This window comes from Pantherophis guttatus, chromosome 1 (assembly GCF_059756535.1).
Source record: "Pantherophis guttatus breed Tessera chromosome 1, ASM5975653v1, whole genome shotgun sequence".
Lineage (NCBI taxonomy): Eukaryota > Metazoa > Chordata > Lepidosauria > Squamata > Colubridae > Pantherophis > Pantherophis guttatus.
In genome coordinates, this window is record NC_142063.1 from 276,998,275 (window position 1) to 277,016,500 (window position 18,226).

Below are 18,226 nucleotides of genomic sequence, written 5' to 3' on the forward strand. Positions count from 1 at the left end.
ATACTGGCCACATGACCACGGAGATGTCTTCGGACAGCGCTAGCTCTTTGGCTTAGAAACAGAGATGAGCACCGCATCTCCCATGCAGTAAGTGAAAACACAGGAGAATTGCTTAATTTATGGTACAGTATTATTTTCACTATTTTAATGCTTCTGACCCAATATTGATCTGCAATTGTTTAACAGAGTATTTAATTGAGTTTAACATTTTTATAAAGCTTCAGCCTGAGAAAATACCTGTGCTTATTTTGACAATATATTCACCATGTATACTAAGTACAGCAACTAGCTGATTCCGACAGTCTTATTGAAGAACAGCCGTTGCTGGGGTTTTCTAAGAGTTAATATACGGGCTCTGTATGCAGGGATGGGAGGCATGGGGTGGGGGGGGGGAGAGGTGAGCCTACTAAGTTGAAGCAAACTTTTTTCTAGTTAGCAAATTTTGTGTAGGGTTTATTATCTGACATTGGGGCAGATACTAAACTACTGTATTTTCTGGTGTATAAGACGACTGGGCGTATAAGACGACCCCCAACTTTTCCTGTTAAAATATAGGGTTTGGGCTATACTCGCCATATAAGACTACCCCTCTTCCAATGCACACCAAATAAAAATTAAAAAACATCAACTGGCTCACCTACAATGTAAAAGCAGCTGTGCTAGACCCAAAATGGCCCCTGCAACAAGCAGGAACCTCACACAGCCACAAAAAGCCCCCCCAAAAAACTTTCACACTCTAAACACACAGAACACAACACAACTGGCTCACCCACAATGTAAAAGCAGCTGTGCTAGTCCCAAAATGGCCCCTGCAACAAGCAGGAACCTCACACAGCCACAAAAAGCCCCCCAAAAAACTTTCACACTCTAAACACACACAACACAACACAACTGGCTCACCCACAATGTAAAAGCAGCTGTGCTAGTCCCAAAATGGCCCCTGCAACAAGCAGGAACCTCACACAGCCACAAAAAGTCCAAAAAACCAACTTTCACACTTTACACACACAAAATTCCACATACAGCTTTGTGAGATTTTGTGTGTTTGTGTAGTTAGAGTGAAACACTACAGAAACACACTAAATCTCAGAAAGCTGCACAAATATTATTTTATTTTATTTTATTTTTATTTTTATATGAAAGCTAAATTTAAAACTTCCTAAACTTTAAATGGCTAGGTCTAAAAAAGAACAACTAAAAAAAACCCAATTGACTATTTTTTTTAAAGCTCCCAAAGGGGAAAAAAACTTACCCAATAGAACAGGGGTCTCTAACCTTGGCAACTTTAAGACTTGTAGACTTCAACTCCCAGAATTCCTCAGCCAGCTTTGTTTTGCTGGCTGAGCAATTCTGGGAGTTGAAGTCCACAACTCTCTGCTTGCTTGATTGCAGGCAGGGAGTTAGTTGCTGATGGAATAGATTCAGGCAAGCGAAGCAAGGCAAGCGTTGGGACTAGCAGCTGAGGTAAGCAAGCTGGAGGGGGAAAACTTTTTATCTTTTACATGGCTCTGGCCATCCCAGCTGAGTTGCAGGGAACTCAGCTGGAATCGTCAGAGCTTGGATCGTCAGAGTAAAAGGGAAAAAACTTTTTTCCTTTTACATGGTTTCTGGAGATCCCAGCTGAGTTCCCTGCAACTCAGCTGGGATGGCCAGAGCCATGTAAAAGATAAAAAGTTTTCCCCCTCCAGCTTGCTTACCTCAGCTGCTAGTCCCAACGCTCGTCAGAGCTGGGATCGACCGTCAGAGCTGGGACCGTCAGAGCCATGGTTCTGGCGATCCCAGCTGAGTTGCAGGGAACTCAGCTGGGATCGTCAGAGCTGGGATCGTCAGAGTAAAAGGGAAAAAAGTTTTTTCCTTTTACATGGTTTCTGGTGATCCCAGCTGAGTTGCAGGGAACTCAGCTGGGATTGCCAGAGTTGGGATCGCCAGAGCCATTTAAGGCTCGTCAGAGCCTTTCGGGCTGGTCTGCCTGGTTACAGGAGAACGACACCCGGCGTATAAGACGACCCCCGACTTTTGAGAAGATTTTCATGTGTTAAAAAGTCGTCTTATACGCCAGAAAATACGGTAATAAATAATGCAGCTATGGTAGCATCTCCCCCAGCATCAACAGGGAAAATACAATAGATGCAAGCTTTGGTTCATTCTTAACTATAGGCCATTGTAAGCTCAACAATACCTCGTCATCATGTATCTCCTGCAGATTGTAGAGAGAAGTATTTATTAAAGATGAGACAAAAGTGCAGAGAAATGGTCCTTTTCTCCATCCACTGGCTGAATAGAAATTCATTAGTTCTGACAACACTTGTAGATATAAATTACAGTGTTCCAGATGTGACATCTAAAATGAAAAAAGTATATTACTTATCTTTGCAATAATAAAAAAAATGCAAAAATCTGCACAGAAGACACAATATACAATTGTGATACAATTGTGTAAACAAGTAAATTATGTATGCTGAACAAGATTTTTCTTTAAGCTCTCTAACTGATTGGCAGCTGCAGTCTTGTAATATTGTAATGCCTTTCCATTTCCAAAACACTGCTACTTTGTATAACAACTACCACTTTTTGGCACAGAAAAGTCTCTCTGTATTTTACTGGATTTTCTAAATTGCAATGAGACACAAGCAGAGCACTCATTTTTCATGATATATGCACAGATGTGCAAGCAAGAAATATATTTGAGCAGCCTATATAACCAACAATTTCTTTATATTAACATCTGGAGATATTATTACATAACATTTCCACACAATAGCTAATCAGCCAGGGCTGATTATGAAATACATAAATCAATATACATTAATTATATTTGGATGTGTAATACTTTTATAATTATTTTACAGATAAGAAAGATTTTAAAACTGCTACCTGCTATAAATGATTGGGGACTTTTTAAATATTCCAAATAAGTTCATTTCAGAATACAACTTACTACAGGTGTTTGCCAGACTGGTTTCTGCACTAAATACTTACAATATTTAGTTCATTTGCAGTAAGTCTTCTGAGGAGAAAATCCAAAATACTTTCGGTGGCGAGCATAATTGACTTCTGGAGAAATACTATTATTGCATCTATATAAAGAATCATTACATTAAAACATTTAGAGTACATTTTTGCTTCAAAACTATATACCAATTGGATTTAGATCATTTTACCACTGAAACAGCTAAAACATACAAATAGGTAAGCAAAAACTAAAATGAAAGTTATTTTTTTTCTGACATTTTTATAATAAATAAAAACTAGAAAGTAGAATTCCTTTGTCCTTTCCCTCTTTGAACCTTCTGATCTGTCCTCCCTCTACAAAGAATAGAGCTAGGAATAATGCTTCTCCATCATTAGAAGAAAAATGATACCAGAACTTTAGACCCCCAACTAGGTATTTTTAAACTATTAAATAAAATATATATGTGTAAAGCATCTTTTTATTCTTACTTATTTTAACAGTTGTGATAATTCAGAGTGGCCAAAACAGCTTTATGGAATGCTTATCTGGGAAGTGTGCTCAGACTCTTCCCTCTCATCCTTCTTTTGAAAAAGCACCTTTGAGCCCTAGATGACTGAGAATCTCCATAGACATGACAAGATAGGATAGAATGGTAATGGCAAAACCCCAGAAGAATGAGAGGGAAAAGTCTGAACCTAGAGTGAGATGTACAAAGAATGAATGAATGAATGTTTTTTCATGTTTTTTAAAAAAAACAGCAAAGAAGAGAGAAAGTAAAGAGAAAATTGGTCTGTCTTGATGGGTGAAAATAAGGAGTTACCGTATTTTTTGGAGTATAAGATGCACTTCCCCACCTTAAGTGGGTGAAAATTTAAGTGCGTCTTATAGACCGAATACGGGCCCGTTTTTGGGCTCCAGAACCCTCCGTGTGTCCTGTTGTCACCCTCCCTGGCCCCCAGAAGCACTCTGCAGGCCAAAAACAGGTGTGCTTTTAGCAAAAATGGGACATGTGGAGGGTTCGGGAGGCCAAAAATGGGCCTCTATTTGACCCGCAAAGTACTTCTGGGGGTCAGGGAGGGCAAAAACGAGACCGGCAGAGGCCAAAAACTATTTTTTTTTCTTGTTTTCTTCCTCTAAATCAAGGTGCGTCTTATAGTCCAGTGGCTCTTATAGTCCGAAAAATATAGTACTTAGATGAGAGAGGCTGAACCTGAAAGAGATGAATAAATGAGGTTCAATAAATGATCTAGTATTTTGGAATATCATAAATTTGGGCATCAACAGTTTGCCTTCCTGTAGGAATAGAAAATTGTAGATTCAAAAAGTTTTGCATATTAAGCCTCAGACCCCAATTCACGCCTTATGGTGCTAGAATGTCTTTGAAATGGCTGGTCAGATCACTACAAAAATGATTGTGTGACCTCATCTTTATTACTAACGGCAAAGATTTGATGATGGAATCCAAGTAATTTGATCAAAATGTTCAGTCAGCCTATCTATTCAAATAGGGTAAAGTAATTTTCATAAACTTTATGTTGTTATTCTAATTAGACGATCAAGAAGAATAAAGTTAACATACTGAAGGTACCACTAACCAACTTCTGGTCTAGAAGTTTTGATTGAACAAGTCTGCATTATCTTCAATAGCAGTTGTAGGCTTTTATCAATTTTCAGTGATGAGATGTAGGGATTAGTGCCAAGTTTCAGCAACACATCCAACAGAGGATTTAAGAGAGCCTTCAGGCCAATCCGTTCGGTGCTGCTGTTGTCACTAAACAAAATAAACAATAAAAAGGGAATGGCAGTCTTATACTGAGTTCTGGAAAGTAAAGCACCTTTTTCTAAAACAGAAAAAGCTGTTCTGCACTGAAGTCACACCTATTTCTTCCAAACAGCAACAAGTAGGAAAAATCACCGCAGCCTATATTTTATTATCTTGAGAGGTGTTAACACCAGAAGACATTAGTTATGCATGTTTCAATTCTGAGTCAGGGGCATCATTTGTAGAAAGAGAATGGAAAGAAGAGACAGACTGAATATTTAAATCAGACCATTATTTTAAGAATATGTTACAATAAATTATCAGAAGGAGAGGACAAATCCTTAAATATTTCCAAAAAACCCGAATATTAGTAATTTAGAAAGCCTCCCTGAGTTCTGACGAGATTGGTCCTTGTTAACCTATTTTGCATCTAATGGAATAATCTTATACTTACTTATATGTGTGCCTTATCTCTTCCACATCTGCAGCTAGAAGAATCATTGTAGCCACCCGTTTAGCATCAAACCAGTCTGGAAGACAATCTTCTGCTGTTATGGGGGAAAAAAAACCTTTCGAATGTCCACAATGTCCTTCCTGTCAATGACTACTTCAACTTCAACCACAACAATACACGAGCAAATAATAGATACAAAGTCAAGGTAAACCGTTCCAAACTCGATTGCAGAAAATATGACTTCAGTAACAGAATGGTCAATGCCTGGAATGCACTACCTGACTCTGTAGTTTCTTCCCCAAACCCCCAAAACTTTAACCTTAAACTGCCTACTGTTGACCTCATCCCATTCCTAAGAGATCTGTAAGGGGCGTGCATAAGTGCACCTACGTGCCTACCGTCCCTATCCTAATATTCCTTTTTACTTACTCTTTTCATGTATTCAAATTAGGTTTATACTTTTACCTGTTATCTTATATATGCTTGACAAATAAACTTATGATTATGATTATGAAATGTTAGACAGGCATGCAGGTACAAGTATATTTTAAAGTTTACAATTTCACAACAAAAATTATCAGTCTGGCTCAAAATAAAGGCTGTTGTATGTAGAAGCTTCAAGAAACTTCTATTTTAATTTTGCAAACATAAAATTTAATATTCAAATTTAATGATTTTTTTTCAAGGTGAGCAACTGACCACGACTGCCCAATGAGAAATTAGTTCCACTTTTGAGTATTCTAATTACTTATTAAGCAAGTAGTGGTAAATATGTATGTTTCTTTTTCTCTTATATAAAATCATCTTTCTTGAAAATTTGTAATAAGCCCAATGGTGAATGCATTCTACATTAGGAATCAACTATTTTATAAATGTGTCCCTACTTTAACATTATTATTTACATGATACTTACAATTGGTAAGAGGTATTTTAAGATAGTCCTCCACAAGAAGCTGCACATAAACACTTAATGCTGTTTTATCTTGTGGGACTTCGCAGTTTAAAGTCTTTTGAAAATACTTGTCATTTACGTGCAACCAATCACAAAGCTGAATAAAACAAAAATTAAACATCATTTTTATCTCTTGTATTATGTTTCTATAACCCAGTAAATGCAACTATATAGTAGTATACTTTATAGCAGGGGTGAAATGTAAAATCTGTTACTACTGGTTCTGTGGGCGTGGCTTGGTGGAGGGGGTAATGTGACTGGGTGGGCGTGGCCAACTTTAAAAAAAAAACTTTTCAAAGCATTTTTTCTAATGCTTTGAAAAGTTTCTCTGCCGATCAGGAACTCAGCTGGGATCGTCAGAGAGGCTCTTTAAAAAATGCCTCTCTGCTGATCAGGGAACTCAGTTGGGATCGTCAGAGACTTTTCAAAGCATTTTTTTTACCACGTCTTTGGCCAAGAGGTTGCAGAAAAAAATGCTTTGAAAAGCCTCTGATGATCCCAGCTGAGCTGCGCGATCATCAGAGACTTTTTTTTTTTTTTACTTTTAAAAGCATTTTTTCATCGGAAGAGGTTGTAGAAAAAATGCTTCTAAAAGTTAAAAAAAGAGCCTCTGATGATCGTGCGGCCCAGCTGGGCATGGTGGGGGGGCAGGGATTTTTGCTACCGGTTCTCCGAACCACCCGCCGCCATCGCTACCGGATTGGGTGATCCGGTCCAAACTGGGAGCATTTCACCCCTGCTATATAGTATACTTCAGTGGGAGGGCAGAATAATATTAAATCATAGACAAGACAGTTAGCACGGGCAGGAATGCTGATTCAACCTGAATTCAACTACTGTAAGATTGCAATTTGACATTATAAACCTAGCATCATAGGTACAACTCCCAGACAAATGGGCGAACATGGGGGGAAATATGCTATGCATATAGGCTTCTGATCAGAGTGCTGATATCATATAATCCTTCATCATGAGATTAGCAATCAGCAAAGGAAATAGTTATTGCTCGGTTACATAACAGATTTCATTTTTCTCACCATTCTCCACAAAGCAGTTCTTCTTCCTAATGACTCCTCTGGTTTCAGATAGGTAATGAAGTTTGAAATATCTGAGAGTGATACTTTTTCCTAAAGAAATGTAATCAGGATTTATTATAATACTGGAAAGTAAATATTGAGTTAAGTGTTACTGTAACAGATAGAATATTTCCATATTGTACGTCTCCCTTCTTTTCAGTATGAGGCATTGCCTTTTTTCATTTTTTGCCATTGCCTTATTTTTTTTTGAAGAAATACCAATTCTAACCATGTTTGACAACACAGTGTTTTACCAAAGGGTTATTTAGTGATGAGCTTTTAATCAATTAAATTAATCTTATCTTTTTAAAAAGGCAATCCAACTTAAATTTTAAATAATTTTTGTGGCATCTTATAAAGAAGAGACAGAAGATTTTAGTACAACATTTTGCTCCAAAACTCAATATAAAATTATCATATTATCATAATATCTTATCATTCTTTTTAAATTAATGTTTTAAATTTTAACATTTTAAATTAAATGTTTATTAAGTGCCTCTGTTACAAAACCAACTTTTTGTCGCTCTTAAAAAGTTGTCCTTTTGTTGCTGAAAAAAGTGTTTTGCTTCACTTGTCCATTTGCTATTTCTTGTATTTATATGAAATGAAGTGTAACCCAAGAATGTATTTGAATATTAGAACTATATTTGATGCATGTATTTCAGACAAAATTGTTCAAGAACTAACTTTATCTACACAGTGGAAATACACAAAAGTGGAAATACATAATAACTTTCTATTATGAACATTAAATTTCAACATGCAAACTGCTAATATATTTTGGAGCACAATTCTTCGTTGCATGGTCACATAGAATAGCAAATTGCAATTATTTTTAAAAAACAACAAATACAAATAAAACAGCAATCAGATTAGCTTTCTTGACCCCAGGTTATAACAATCCTGATACATTTATGGTGTACATAAATTTGGCTTAATAAGGCCAGCTTAATTCCTGACATATTTTATATCAGGAAGAACAAATTGAAGTGTACCATTTCTTCGTAACTTGCAATAGCATACCTTAGACCAGCGACCGCAGCTTGGTGGCCTGCCTGGGGGGCAGGGGAGAGTGGGGAACCAAACCACATGAGCAGGAGATGCATGCGCATGCACAGCTCAACTTGTGCAAGCGGCAGGCCAGTGTGCATGTGTATGCACACAGCTCAACTTGTGCAAGTTGAACGCCCACTTAGCTGTGCGCACATGCATGCACCAGCCCATCACTCCCACAGCCTGGTTCTAAATAGACTACAACCCGGTAGTGGGCCACGGCCCAGGGGTCAGGGACTCCTGCCTTAGACATAATAATGTAGCCATGCAGTTGTTGTTTTTAATGCAAGATAAATACATATATGAAAGCCGACTTATCTGTTTTCTAAAAAAAATGGTGGCTGGGAAGATAATTTAAATAGGATAAATATTTCAGTTTGGATTTTCAACAAGAAATCTAACAAGTTGGGATTCTTGCATTTTTAAAGGAAAAGGTTTTATCCATGAAAACACTAGAAAACAATTAAGTGTATGTGACAAATTGCCTTTCCTAAAATACAAAAAAACCCTATCAGGATTGGAATACTTACTACAAAAAATGATGTTGTTATTCTATATAGCCAACATTTGCGCCAGTTGCGTCCCTTTCTGGATCAGGACCCTTTAAACACGGTCACTCATGCCCTCGTCACTTCCTGCCTGGACTACTGCAATGCTCTCTACGTGGGGCTCCCCTTGAGGAGCACCCAGAGGCTCCAACTGGCGCAGAGTGCGGCCGCGCGGGTGGTTATGGGAGCGACGTGGTGCTCCCATGTAACACCTCTCCTGCGCGAGCTGCACTTGCTCCCGGTGGTCTTCTGGGTGCGCTTCAAGGTTTTGGTTACCATCTTTAGAGCGCTCCATGGCTTAGGGCCTGGTTATTTACGGGACCGCCTGCTGCCGCAAACAGCCTCCCACCGGCCGGTACGCTCTCACAGAGAGGGACTCCTCTGGGTGCCATCGGCCAAACAATGTCGGCTGGCGGCCCCCAGGGGGACAGCCTTCTCTGTGGGGGCACCTACTATCTGGAACGAGCTCCCCCCGGAGATACGGAGGATCCCGGATCTACGCACCTTCCGCCACGCTCTTAAAATCTTTTTATTTCACCAGGCTGGTCTGGCCTAACCTTTCCCATTCTTTTTAATGTAAATTTTAATGTAAATTTTAATTTGTTCTTAACCTAGGGTTTTAAATTTGTCTTGGGCTAAATTGATTTAATTCGATTTTACTTCTGTTCTTAATTTTTGTATTTTACGTGTTTTATTCTGTGCCTCTTCACCGCCCTGAATCCTTTGGGAGTAGGGCGGTATACAAATTAAATAAAATGAAAAAAATAAAATGAAATGAAATTTAATACCGTTTAAAAACTATTGTTATGCATATTACAATATAACATGCTTTTGACTCTTTCTGCTTTATTTTTTCCTTCAGTACATTAAAGCAAACATTTGTTTAAAAATATAATACTTACTGTATCTATTAAGTGTATAGCTGCTTTAAGAAGAAAGCACTGAGCAGCTCCTCGTAGAAGAATCTGATGTGTGATCATAGTACACTGCAGAACTTTTCTGTAAATGGATCAAATACATGTTTTGAAAAGTCAAACAATGAATTGAGGATACAGAAAATTCACAGAAACAAAATTCAGAACATCACCTTAATGCAAGGAGCCCTTTGCTATCCAGTGCTCTACACTGTGGTATATGTGCCAATGCCATGGAGAGAAACAAAACAGGAATAGCGCACCAGTGCCTATTGCTCATCTTCTGAATAAATTTTAACAAAAAGCTCCCTTTAAAGAGAAAGAAAATAGCATTATTATCATATTGAAGATAGAGTGTTGTCTAGCTTTGGTTTTATATGGAAGCTACTTTTGAACTTTTTGCTTGAGATCAAAAGAAATGCTACATTAATTTTGGTATTTGATAATTAGAATATGATTATAGAAGTACTATGTAATACCGCAATATCAGATCAAAAGGTTAATGTATTTTTTATTTGTAACTGTATTAAATAAAATAGGAAGCTATTTTTTTATTTTTTCCCTTTATCCTTTGCAATATGTCCCTTCCTATTTTTCTCTCCAATTTATATATTTAATGAAGTATAATAAAAATAAAACTAATTTCAATAGTAAATAGGAATAAATATATTTTCTCAATCACAATTTAGATTGTAATCCCCAGATCTATAGAATCTCTTCTAATCCTATTTTGACCTCGGGTATAAATATACAGGATAACTGAGAAAGAGAAGGTTGTAAAATAAGATAGGACAAGGCTAGACAACAGTATGCTGTTTTACTTGTTCCAACTTTATGAGTGTTTCCCCCAAAATAAGACATCCCTTAATAAGCCCAATTGGGATTTTGAACACATGGCAATAAGGCCAAACTCTTATTTCAGGTTAAAAAAAATATGAGAGGGTCTTATTTTCAGGGAGACACAGTATCACATGTGCACATTCCCTATCATCCCCCGATTCTGAGCCCCATTATTATGGAAAGAAGAAACAATTTAACACAGTAACCACATTCATGAAATTCAGCATGTGATTTGGGGTTAATTTTTCTCTTTCAAAAGGTCACTGCCTCTCTAATGCCATTTTTGGTACATGCCAATAAAATCTTCTGCATTATGGGTCTGTGCCTGCCCCAGAGACCTAGTGATATCGCTAGACAAACCATGCACCAATCCCCATGTCATCATCATCATCATCATCAAATTCGTATCTGCCTTTGTAACAAAAATAAAAATAAAAGCCGCTAGTAATAATAAATTATCCTGAAGCAGAGAACTGACATTTATGCTATTCCAAAATAATGCCATTAACTACACATACTTTTTTCACTTTCTGGAAGGCTTGTGAAGAAAGTCGCCATGAAATTCTGCAGAATTATTCCTAATGGTGGACAAGTGCCCATAATCTGACCTGATACCCTGTTAAGTTAAAGCAAAGAGATAATTTAAAGAAATTCAGTGCTAAGGCTACAATTTAATTTTATTATGTTTTATTGGGTTATTGAATAAATTTGCAGATTATCAAAGCCTTAAACAGAGATACGTTTCATGATGATAAATAACTAAAATATTAGAAGAGTTCCCACAGTATTCATTTGATCTGATTGTGAGTTAAGAGAGTGTAAAGCTGATTTCTGTGCATCCTGCTTTCCGTAGTACAGTGATGGCTAATCTTTTTGCCATCGCATGCCAAAAGTGAGGGGAATGCAGGGGGATTGCACACGTGTGTGCCCACACCCATAATTCAATGCCCCCCACGCCCAGCCACCCCATGCATGCGTGCGTGACCCTCCCTGCACTCCCCCCCCGCTTTTGGCACGCGATGGCAAAAAGGTTACTGGTGGGCCTGGTAGGCCCATTTTTCGCTCTCCCAAGGCTCCAGAGGCTTTCCTGGAGCCTGGGGAGGGTGAAAACAGCCTTCCTCACCTCCCACGGCCTTCCAGAGGCTGGAAACGGCCCGTTTCCCGACTTCTGGTGGACCCAGAGGGCCCAAAAATCAGCTGGCTGGTGCGCACATGCGTGTTGGAGCTGAGCTAGGGCAACGCTTGCGTGTTCACAGATATGGCTTCGCGTGCCACCTGTGGCACACGTGCCATAGGTTCGCCATCACGGCCCTAGTAGATTCTCAAACTTTAAAAAAAAAAGACTCATCTCCCTTGCAGGAATGGGGCAAACTGTAGCTCAGAGAGTTCTGCAGGACAAAAGTTTCTCAAAATTAGACATTTTGCCTGAGCAGAATTCCCATTCATTAAAGTTGCCTATGGAAGAGTTCTGCCTATGGGAGCTGCCTATGGGAGAGAGAAGAGTCCTCTTCTTTGTCTCATATCACATCTAGCGAAATCAGGAAGATACCCCACCCATAAGAGAGGATGTACAGGCGGCTATTGGGGTAATATCAAGCAGTAACACCAGTTTTCACAACCTCTTTGCACCCAATGATACCTGGATATCTCTCGACTGAAAAAAAAAAATACAATTTAAATCAGATGACATTCCAAACGCAAGCTATCCTCAAAGAACAGACAACCATTTTCTGAATAAACAAATTCATTTCCTGATTCACTTGTTTTTGACTGCCTTGGACCCCCTTCTGATTATTAAATATGTTGAGAAGGAAAGTACATGAAAACTGAAGCCTATATCTTAAAATGAGGATAGCATTGTTTTAAAAAGAGGGCCCTCAAAATGTATGTGTGTAAGAGAGGGAGAGGGAGAGGGAGAGGGAGAGGGAGAGAAAAGAATTCCAGCCCCCTTCAACCTGCATGATATAAGTCTAACCATTTTACATCAATTGCATCCACTATGACCCTTAACCTCTTAGAAAAGATAAATGTGGCTACTTCTGCACTGTCAAATGAATTCACTAGCAATAGTGGCATCCAAGTGAGCTATTTTCTTTTACATCTTTTCTCACTGTGTTAAATATAGGTGCATCTAATATTAATGAGGTTGTTGTTTTTTCTCCTCCCTATTCTGACTATAGTTCAACTGCTATTAAAGATAGATACAAATATGCAGTTCTTCCCCAAAGTGCAATAAAAGCTGAAACAAAAAAAAACTTATCTTCTCGTACTGAGTTTTTCATTAAACAATGTATTTACCTGCTATAAAGAGAACTTTCTGAGAGAGCATCCATTAAAGGGCCAATAATGAACTAAACAAAAGAAATTAGATTTTCATTAAAAGAAATAAAACAGACATTAGTTGCAGTTTATTTGTTCTGCAGTAAATATCTTTTTAGATATAGGCATAGTACAGTTAATCAGGGAACAATTACCGTATTTTTCACACTATAGGATGCCCTGGACCATAAGATGCACATTAGCTTTAGAGGAGGAAAACAAGAAAAAAAAAATCTGCCTCTAACTCCCAGCATCCATCCAGTATTCATCTGGCTAGCATCCTTGCAGCAAACAGCGAACAGCCTGGTCAGCTTCAGCATGTTATTGCAGCCCCAGCACGTGGCTCGTCAGGGTTCCGCCCACTACCAGTCAACTGAGTTGAGCTGCTCCCGCCGCCAGGGAACGTTGGAGCCTTTGCTGCCGAGCAGTTGATTGGCAGTTGGAAGCGGGGATCGTCGCTGCCTATTACCACCGCCACCTATCACCGCTGATCAGAGCCGCTGCGCGGTTCACTGCCGCCACCAATCACCGTCGCCATTCGGCAATCGGCGTCAATTGGCAGCAGCAGTGATTGGCAGTGATGGTGGTAGCAATGGCAATCCTCACCACCTACAACAGCTGATTGGTGGTATTCCGGGAGGCCGATCCAATGGCCAATCAGCTGCTCGGCAGCAAAGGCTCCAGCATTCCCCAGCAGTGGCGAACAGCAGCAGCGGTGACAGGTGGCCTCCACCCCGCCGCCCTGCAATATTTGTTCTATAAGATGCACAGACATTTCCACCCACTTTTTTGAAGGGGGGGGGAAGTGTGTCTTATAGTACAAAAAATACGGTAAAATCTTCAGGTAAGATTATACAAGAACACTAGCTTCAACTTCTGAAAAATAAGTAAAGGAATTATGAAGCAGTTATATAAAAACATTTTGTCCCAAGGGGATAGTGGCAACAGATAGCTAGGCCTTCTTTAGAGCAATAGTCCCCAACCTTTCCAGCTGTGTAGTGGTGGCAGTGGAGGGGGAGAGAGGGGAAGGTTCCACATGAGTGGTGGGCGAGCATGCATGGACAGCTTCATTTGTGCAAGCAGTGGGTACGCAGGCGCACCCTACTCACACAAATGGAGCTTCACGCACACATGCTTGCCTACTGCTCGTGCAAGTGGCGCTGCATGCACGCGCTCACCCGTCACTTGTATGCCCTGTTCCAAACAATCCATGGCCCACTACCGGATGCAGCTTGGGGGTTGGCGGTCCCGGCTTTAGAGGATTAATAAAAAGTATCTTCTTTGGACACGCAGTAAACCTTACCTCTGAAAATCCTTGTGATGAGGGAAGACACTTTCTTTGCCAGATTTCAAGAAAGTGAATGACACTTTCTTTTGCCAATGTCTTATTTTCACTCTCAAACATTCTTTTGTAAATGCACATATGCCATGAAGGATGGAACATCCAACAACCTGTTATTAAAAACAAATATGTACATTTTGCATAAGCTATTTCACTTGATTGCCTGTCCGTACAAATAATTTAATTTGTAAGAGCTGATTATTTTATATAGTTTTAGAAATTATAAGAAACATCACAATGAAAATAATCTACAAAGAAAAACAATGTTGCAAATGTGGATCACTTGAAAAGGATCTCTTGTCTCATCCTTAATACTGTAGTGGTTTACACAAGACAACCAATTACTTAGATAGTCAGAACTTAAACTAATCAAAACTTTAAAGATAAAAGATGAATGTCTTTAACTGGGTCTAGAAAGTAATGGAGAGATTAATATCTATCAATGTAATGTAGCAGTTATTACTAAGTAAAACTTCTGGATGCAATATAATTGAATGTAGAGTTCAAAAGTCACACTAGAGGAGACAGGCTAGAGCTCCAACTTCCCTAGCTAACAGTCATTTTCCTAGGGTAGCTGAGGAAATCTTGGGGCTGGCATTGGACAACCTAAACATTTTTATTCTGCAGGATTTCACTAAAGAAATAAAAATGACATATAACATCATCTGATCATCTAATCATTACTTTACCGGTATAGGAGTACTGAGGACTGTCTGTCTGTCAATCTCACCTCAGTGATAATTGGCAGATATCACAAGTTGCATTAAATTGTTAGTTGCAAAATGGTCAAAGATTGTTTAGTTGAAAGTTGGCTTCAGATGTGCAGCAAGGCACATTCTTAAACTAATATTCTGTTTGGGTAACAGCTGGTACCATGATGGTGAAACAGGGACCTCCAATATCAACATAGGAATAGAGAATGGGCTAGGGCTGGGGTGTCAAACTCAAGGCCTGGGGGCCAAATCCGGCCCGCAGGGTACTTAGATCTAGCCCGCAGGGCTGCTCTGGAAACAGCAAAGGACTGACCCGCAATGCCTCTGTCAGTGAAAATGGCGCTCAGGAGGGCCATGGGCAGCCCTCCCGAGCTCCATTTTCACTGGCAGAGTGTTGCAGGAAGCCATCGCAGCTGAAAACGGAGATAGGGAGCCCGTTTTCGCTGGCAGAGCGCTCGGGCCACCACAGGCGCCCCCAACACAAGTGACGTCAAACTGGCCACACCCTCCCTGGTCCCCTGAGGTTAAACACAACCCTGATGCAGCCCTCAATGAAATTAAGTTTGACACTCCTGGGTTAGGGTTAGTGGATAAGATGAAAGTACTGATATGGTCAAAGGTCTACTTGCAATCAGACTAGGTCAATTGGCAAAAATGCTAAGTTAGGAAACAGAAAATCCAAGCAGCAAATCTCTGAGCAGCCCTTGAGACTATTCCTGCCCCAAAACTCTAACGCGTCTAGGTCCACAGTGTTTTGGTAAACCAATACCAAATCCTATCCTTAAGTTTCTTTAAGGAGGTGCTCATAAGCAGTAACACTATTTTGCAGAATGGACAAGCAAAAGAAAAAACAAGCATGAGTCTTCTTTTTCCATCTCAAAACAAAGCATGGCTCTGAGGGCCAGATCACTTAACTGTGAACCAAATGTTTTGTATATTCTATAAATACACAGAATGATTGCCTTGTGGATAGAAAGATGGGATATATATATCAAATTAATTAAAATGATGATTTTATATTTCACTCAACCAACAATGTAATCTGTGACAGGGGAAAAGCAAGATGAACTAACGTCAAGACTGAATGATTTCTTATAAGGGCTTGCATTTTTATATGTTTGTTACCAACTACAAAGGCTAAAAATATTTCTAAAGGTCCTGAATAATCAAGCACTAGTAAATTTTGCAGAACTGAAAATAAATTCAAAAACTTACTTGCTGATACTAAACAACATTAACAGGACTTATCTTACCCAAAAAATCTTACCCTTTTCTTCTGATATTGCAAGTTCATACAAGCTATTCAACTTTGGTAAAACTGGCTTTATTACATGTATCTGAAATTGGAAAACAGAAATTACTATATTAACATGCTTTATAAATAAAAACCATAGTTAACAGCCAGTTATCAGTCTTTGAATACCTGCATAACAGTAAGTGATGGGGGTCATGAAAATCTTAGCGTAAATATTCTATGTAATTCATCCATAGGATTTCCTTTATGTACTTTACATTTTAAGTCATTCTGCTTTTAAGTCCTTTCAACAAATTTTAAGAAAAAAATATAATTACTAAGTTTGAATCATTCCCTCTGTTTTCAAATTCTATCCATGTTCTCTGAAGGTAAAGCAATAACTTCTATACATGTTAATGTATCCATTTACCAATATAATATTTCTGACATCTCAATTCCTGCCTTCACCTACTTCTTGTATTTTACAACTATATCATACCCTCACATAATTTAGTATAAATTTAATAAATACTGTAAATAAATTTTGTTTATAACAAAACCAATCCTTTTTATTAAGTATATTTACCTGATTTCCTTCCAAAGTCTCCATTATTAAAATATAATTTTCCCAAAACTGAGTAAACTGATCTTTTTTTTCAGCACACCACCAAAACAAACAAGATCCTATAAGTAAATAAGATGTTTTAGTCTTTTAAGCAAAGATATAGAAATAATCTTATGCCTAAATTAATGTCAATAACACAAAATAATAATGCAACCTCTGATCCCTTCAAATAATCCTAGATCAGAGGTCTTCAAGACTTGTGGACTTCAACTCCCAGAATTCTCCAGCCAACTATGAAGAATTCTGGGAGTTGAAGTCCACAAGTCTTAAAGCTGCCAAGTTTGAAGACCTCTGTCCTAGATAAAGTCTCTCAATACAAGTTGTCCAAGTCGGCAACCAGAAATAATGCAGTAAGAGCATAATTCTTTCTCTCTTTGGAATTCTCAATGATTTATCATAAAATGATAAACGATAAATTTTATAAAAAATTTACCAGTATTAAAAATTTAAATATATATATAAAATTTATCACATATAGCTTTTATATACACTGAGAGCTTATGCACTGAAGACAAATTCCTTGTGTCCAATCACACTTGGCCAGTAAAGAATTATATATGTGGAAAGAACCGCATTCAATTTCTCTCTTGCTGTCCTGCAATCCTGCATTGATTATATGCCATCAATTTGTTGTCAACTTTTACAATCAAATAGATAGATTTTATCCAGGACAATCTGTTCCCAACATGGCCCTTTAGGTTTCCCAATGGTATACCTATTGCCACTGCAATTGAGTCCATCCTCCTTCCCTTTCCCTCTTTGCCAGTATTATAGACTTCTCAAACACTATTACTATCTCAACCCAATAAAATAGCCACACATTATGCAGATTGGAGGCTTTCTTGCACCTCATTTGTTATTCACTAGATAATTCTTTTTTATCAGCATCTATTACATAGACTACTCTTACATATTTCCCAACTAAGTTGCATCCCACAGGAACAAGTATGAAGCAAGTTCTCCTAGATCAATGTATTGTAGTTTGACAGGGCTATGACAATGAAAAGATGTACTACTATAATTTTCTTTTGTTCTTAACCAATTTTCAGCGTACTTCATTCTATTTGAAGCTTAGGCTAGCATTTCTATTCATTGTTTTTAATGCAAACCCAAGTTCATTCTTAATGAAGTATTAACTTCACTAGCAATTGAATGAACCAATACTGTAGTCCTCACTCTCCTTGTAGTTCTATCCATCTTCTTTTATCATGGGAACCTTTAAAAAAGCTATTAATCTATTTCTGCACATTGTCTTGTGACATGATCTCTGACAGGAAAGAATAATTGTTCTCTTAAACAATCTATATTATAAATCCTTTTTGCCCTTATCTGAGAAAATTTAGAAAATCCACAGAGGCATATTGCCATTGTTTTCTCAACTACATTTACTGATATCCTCCATCTTTGACTGAATCCATTCTATTAACATACCTACTATTGA

At 38.3% G+C, this 18,226-nt stretch overlaps 1 protein-coding gene across 1 annotated transcript in view; it reads right to left on the reverse strand.

The window, feature by feature from the left end:
- TARBP1 (tRNA guanosine 2 -O-methyltransferase TARBP1) overlaps window positions 1–18,226 on the reverse strand; it is a 39,808-nt gene that overhangs the window by 18,636 nt on the left and 2,946 nt on the right. The window contains exons 2-14 of the mRNA XM_034428317.3: window positions 16,747–16,844; window positions 16,194–16,263; window positions 14,175–14,323; window positions 12,851–12,903; window positions 11,071–11,168; window positions 9,886–10,021; window positions 9,701–9,797; window positions 7,159–7,248; window positions 6,083–6,218; window positions 5,170–5,263; window positions 4,549–4,724; window positions 2,980–3,077; window positions 2,180–2,341 (exon numbers count right to left, since the gene is read on the reverse strand). Coding sequence (XP_034284208.2) covers window positions 2,180–2,341; window positions 2,980–3,077; window positions 4,549–4,724; window positions 5,170–5,263; window positions 6,083–6,218; window positions 7,159–7,248; window positions 9,701–9,797; window positions 9,886–10,021; window positions 11,071–11,168; window positions 12,851–12,903; window positions 14,175–14,323; window positions 16,194–16,263; window positions 16,747–16,844 — 1,457 coding nt within the window. The remainder of the gene's footprint in view (window positions 1–2,179; window positions 2,342–2,979; window positions 3,078–4,548; window positions 4,725–5,169; window positions 5,264–6,082; window positions 6,219–7,158; window positions 7,249–9,700; window positions 9,798–9,885; window positions 10,022–11,070; window positions 11,169–12,850; window positions 12,904–14,174; window positions 14,324–16,193; window positions 16,264–16,746; window positions 16,845–18,226) is intronic.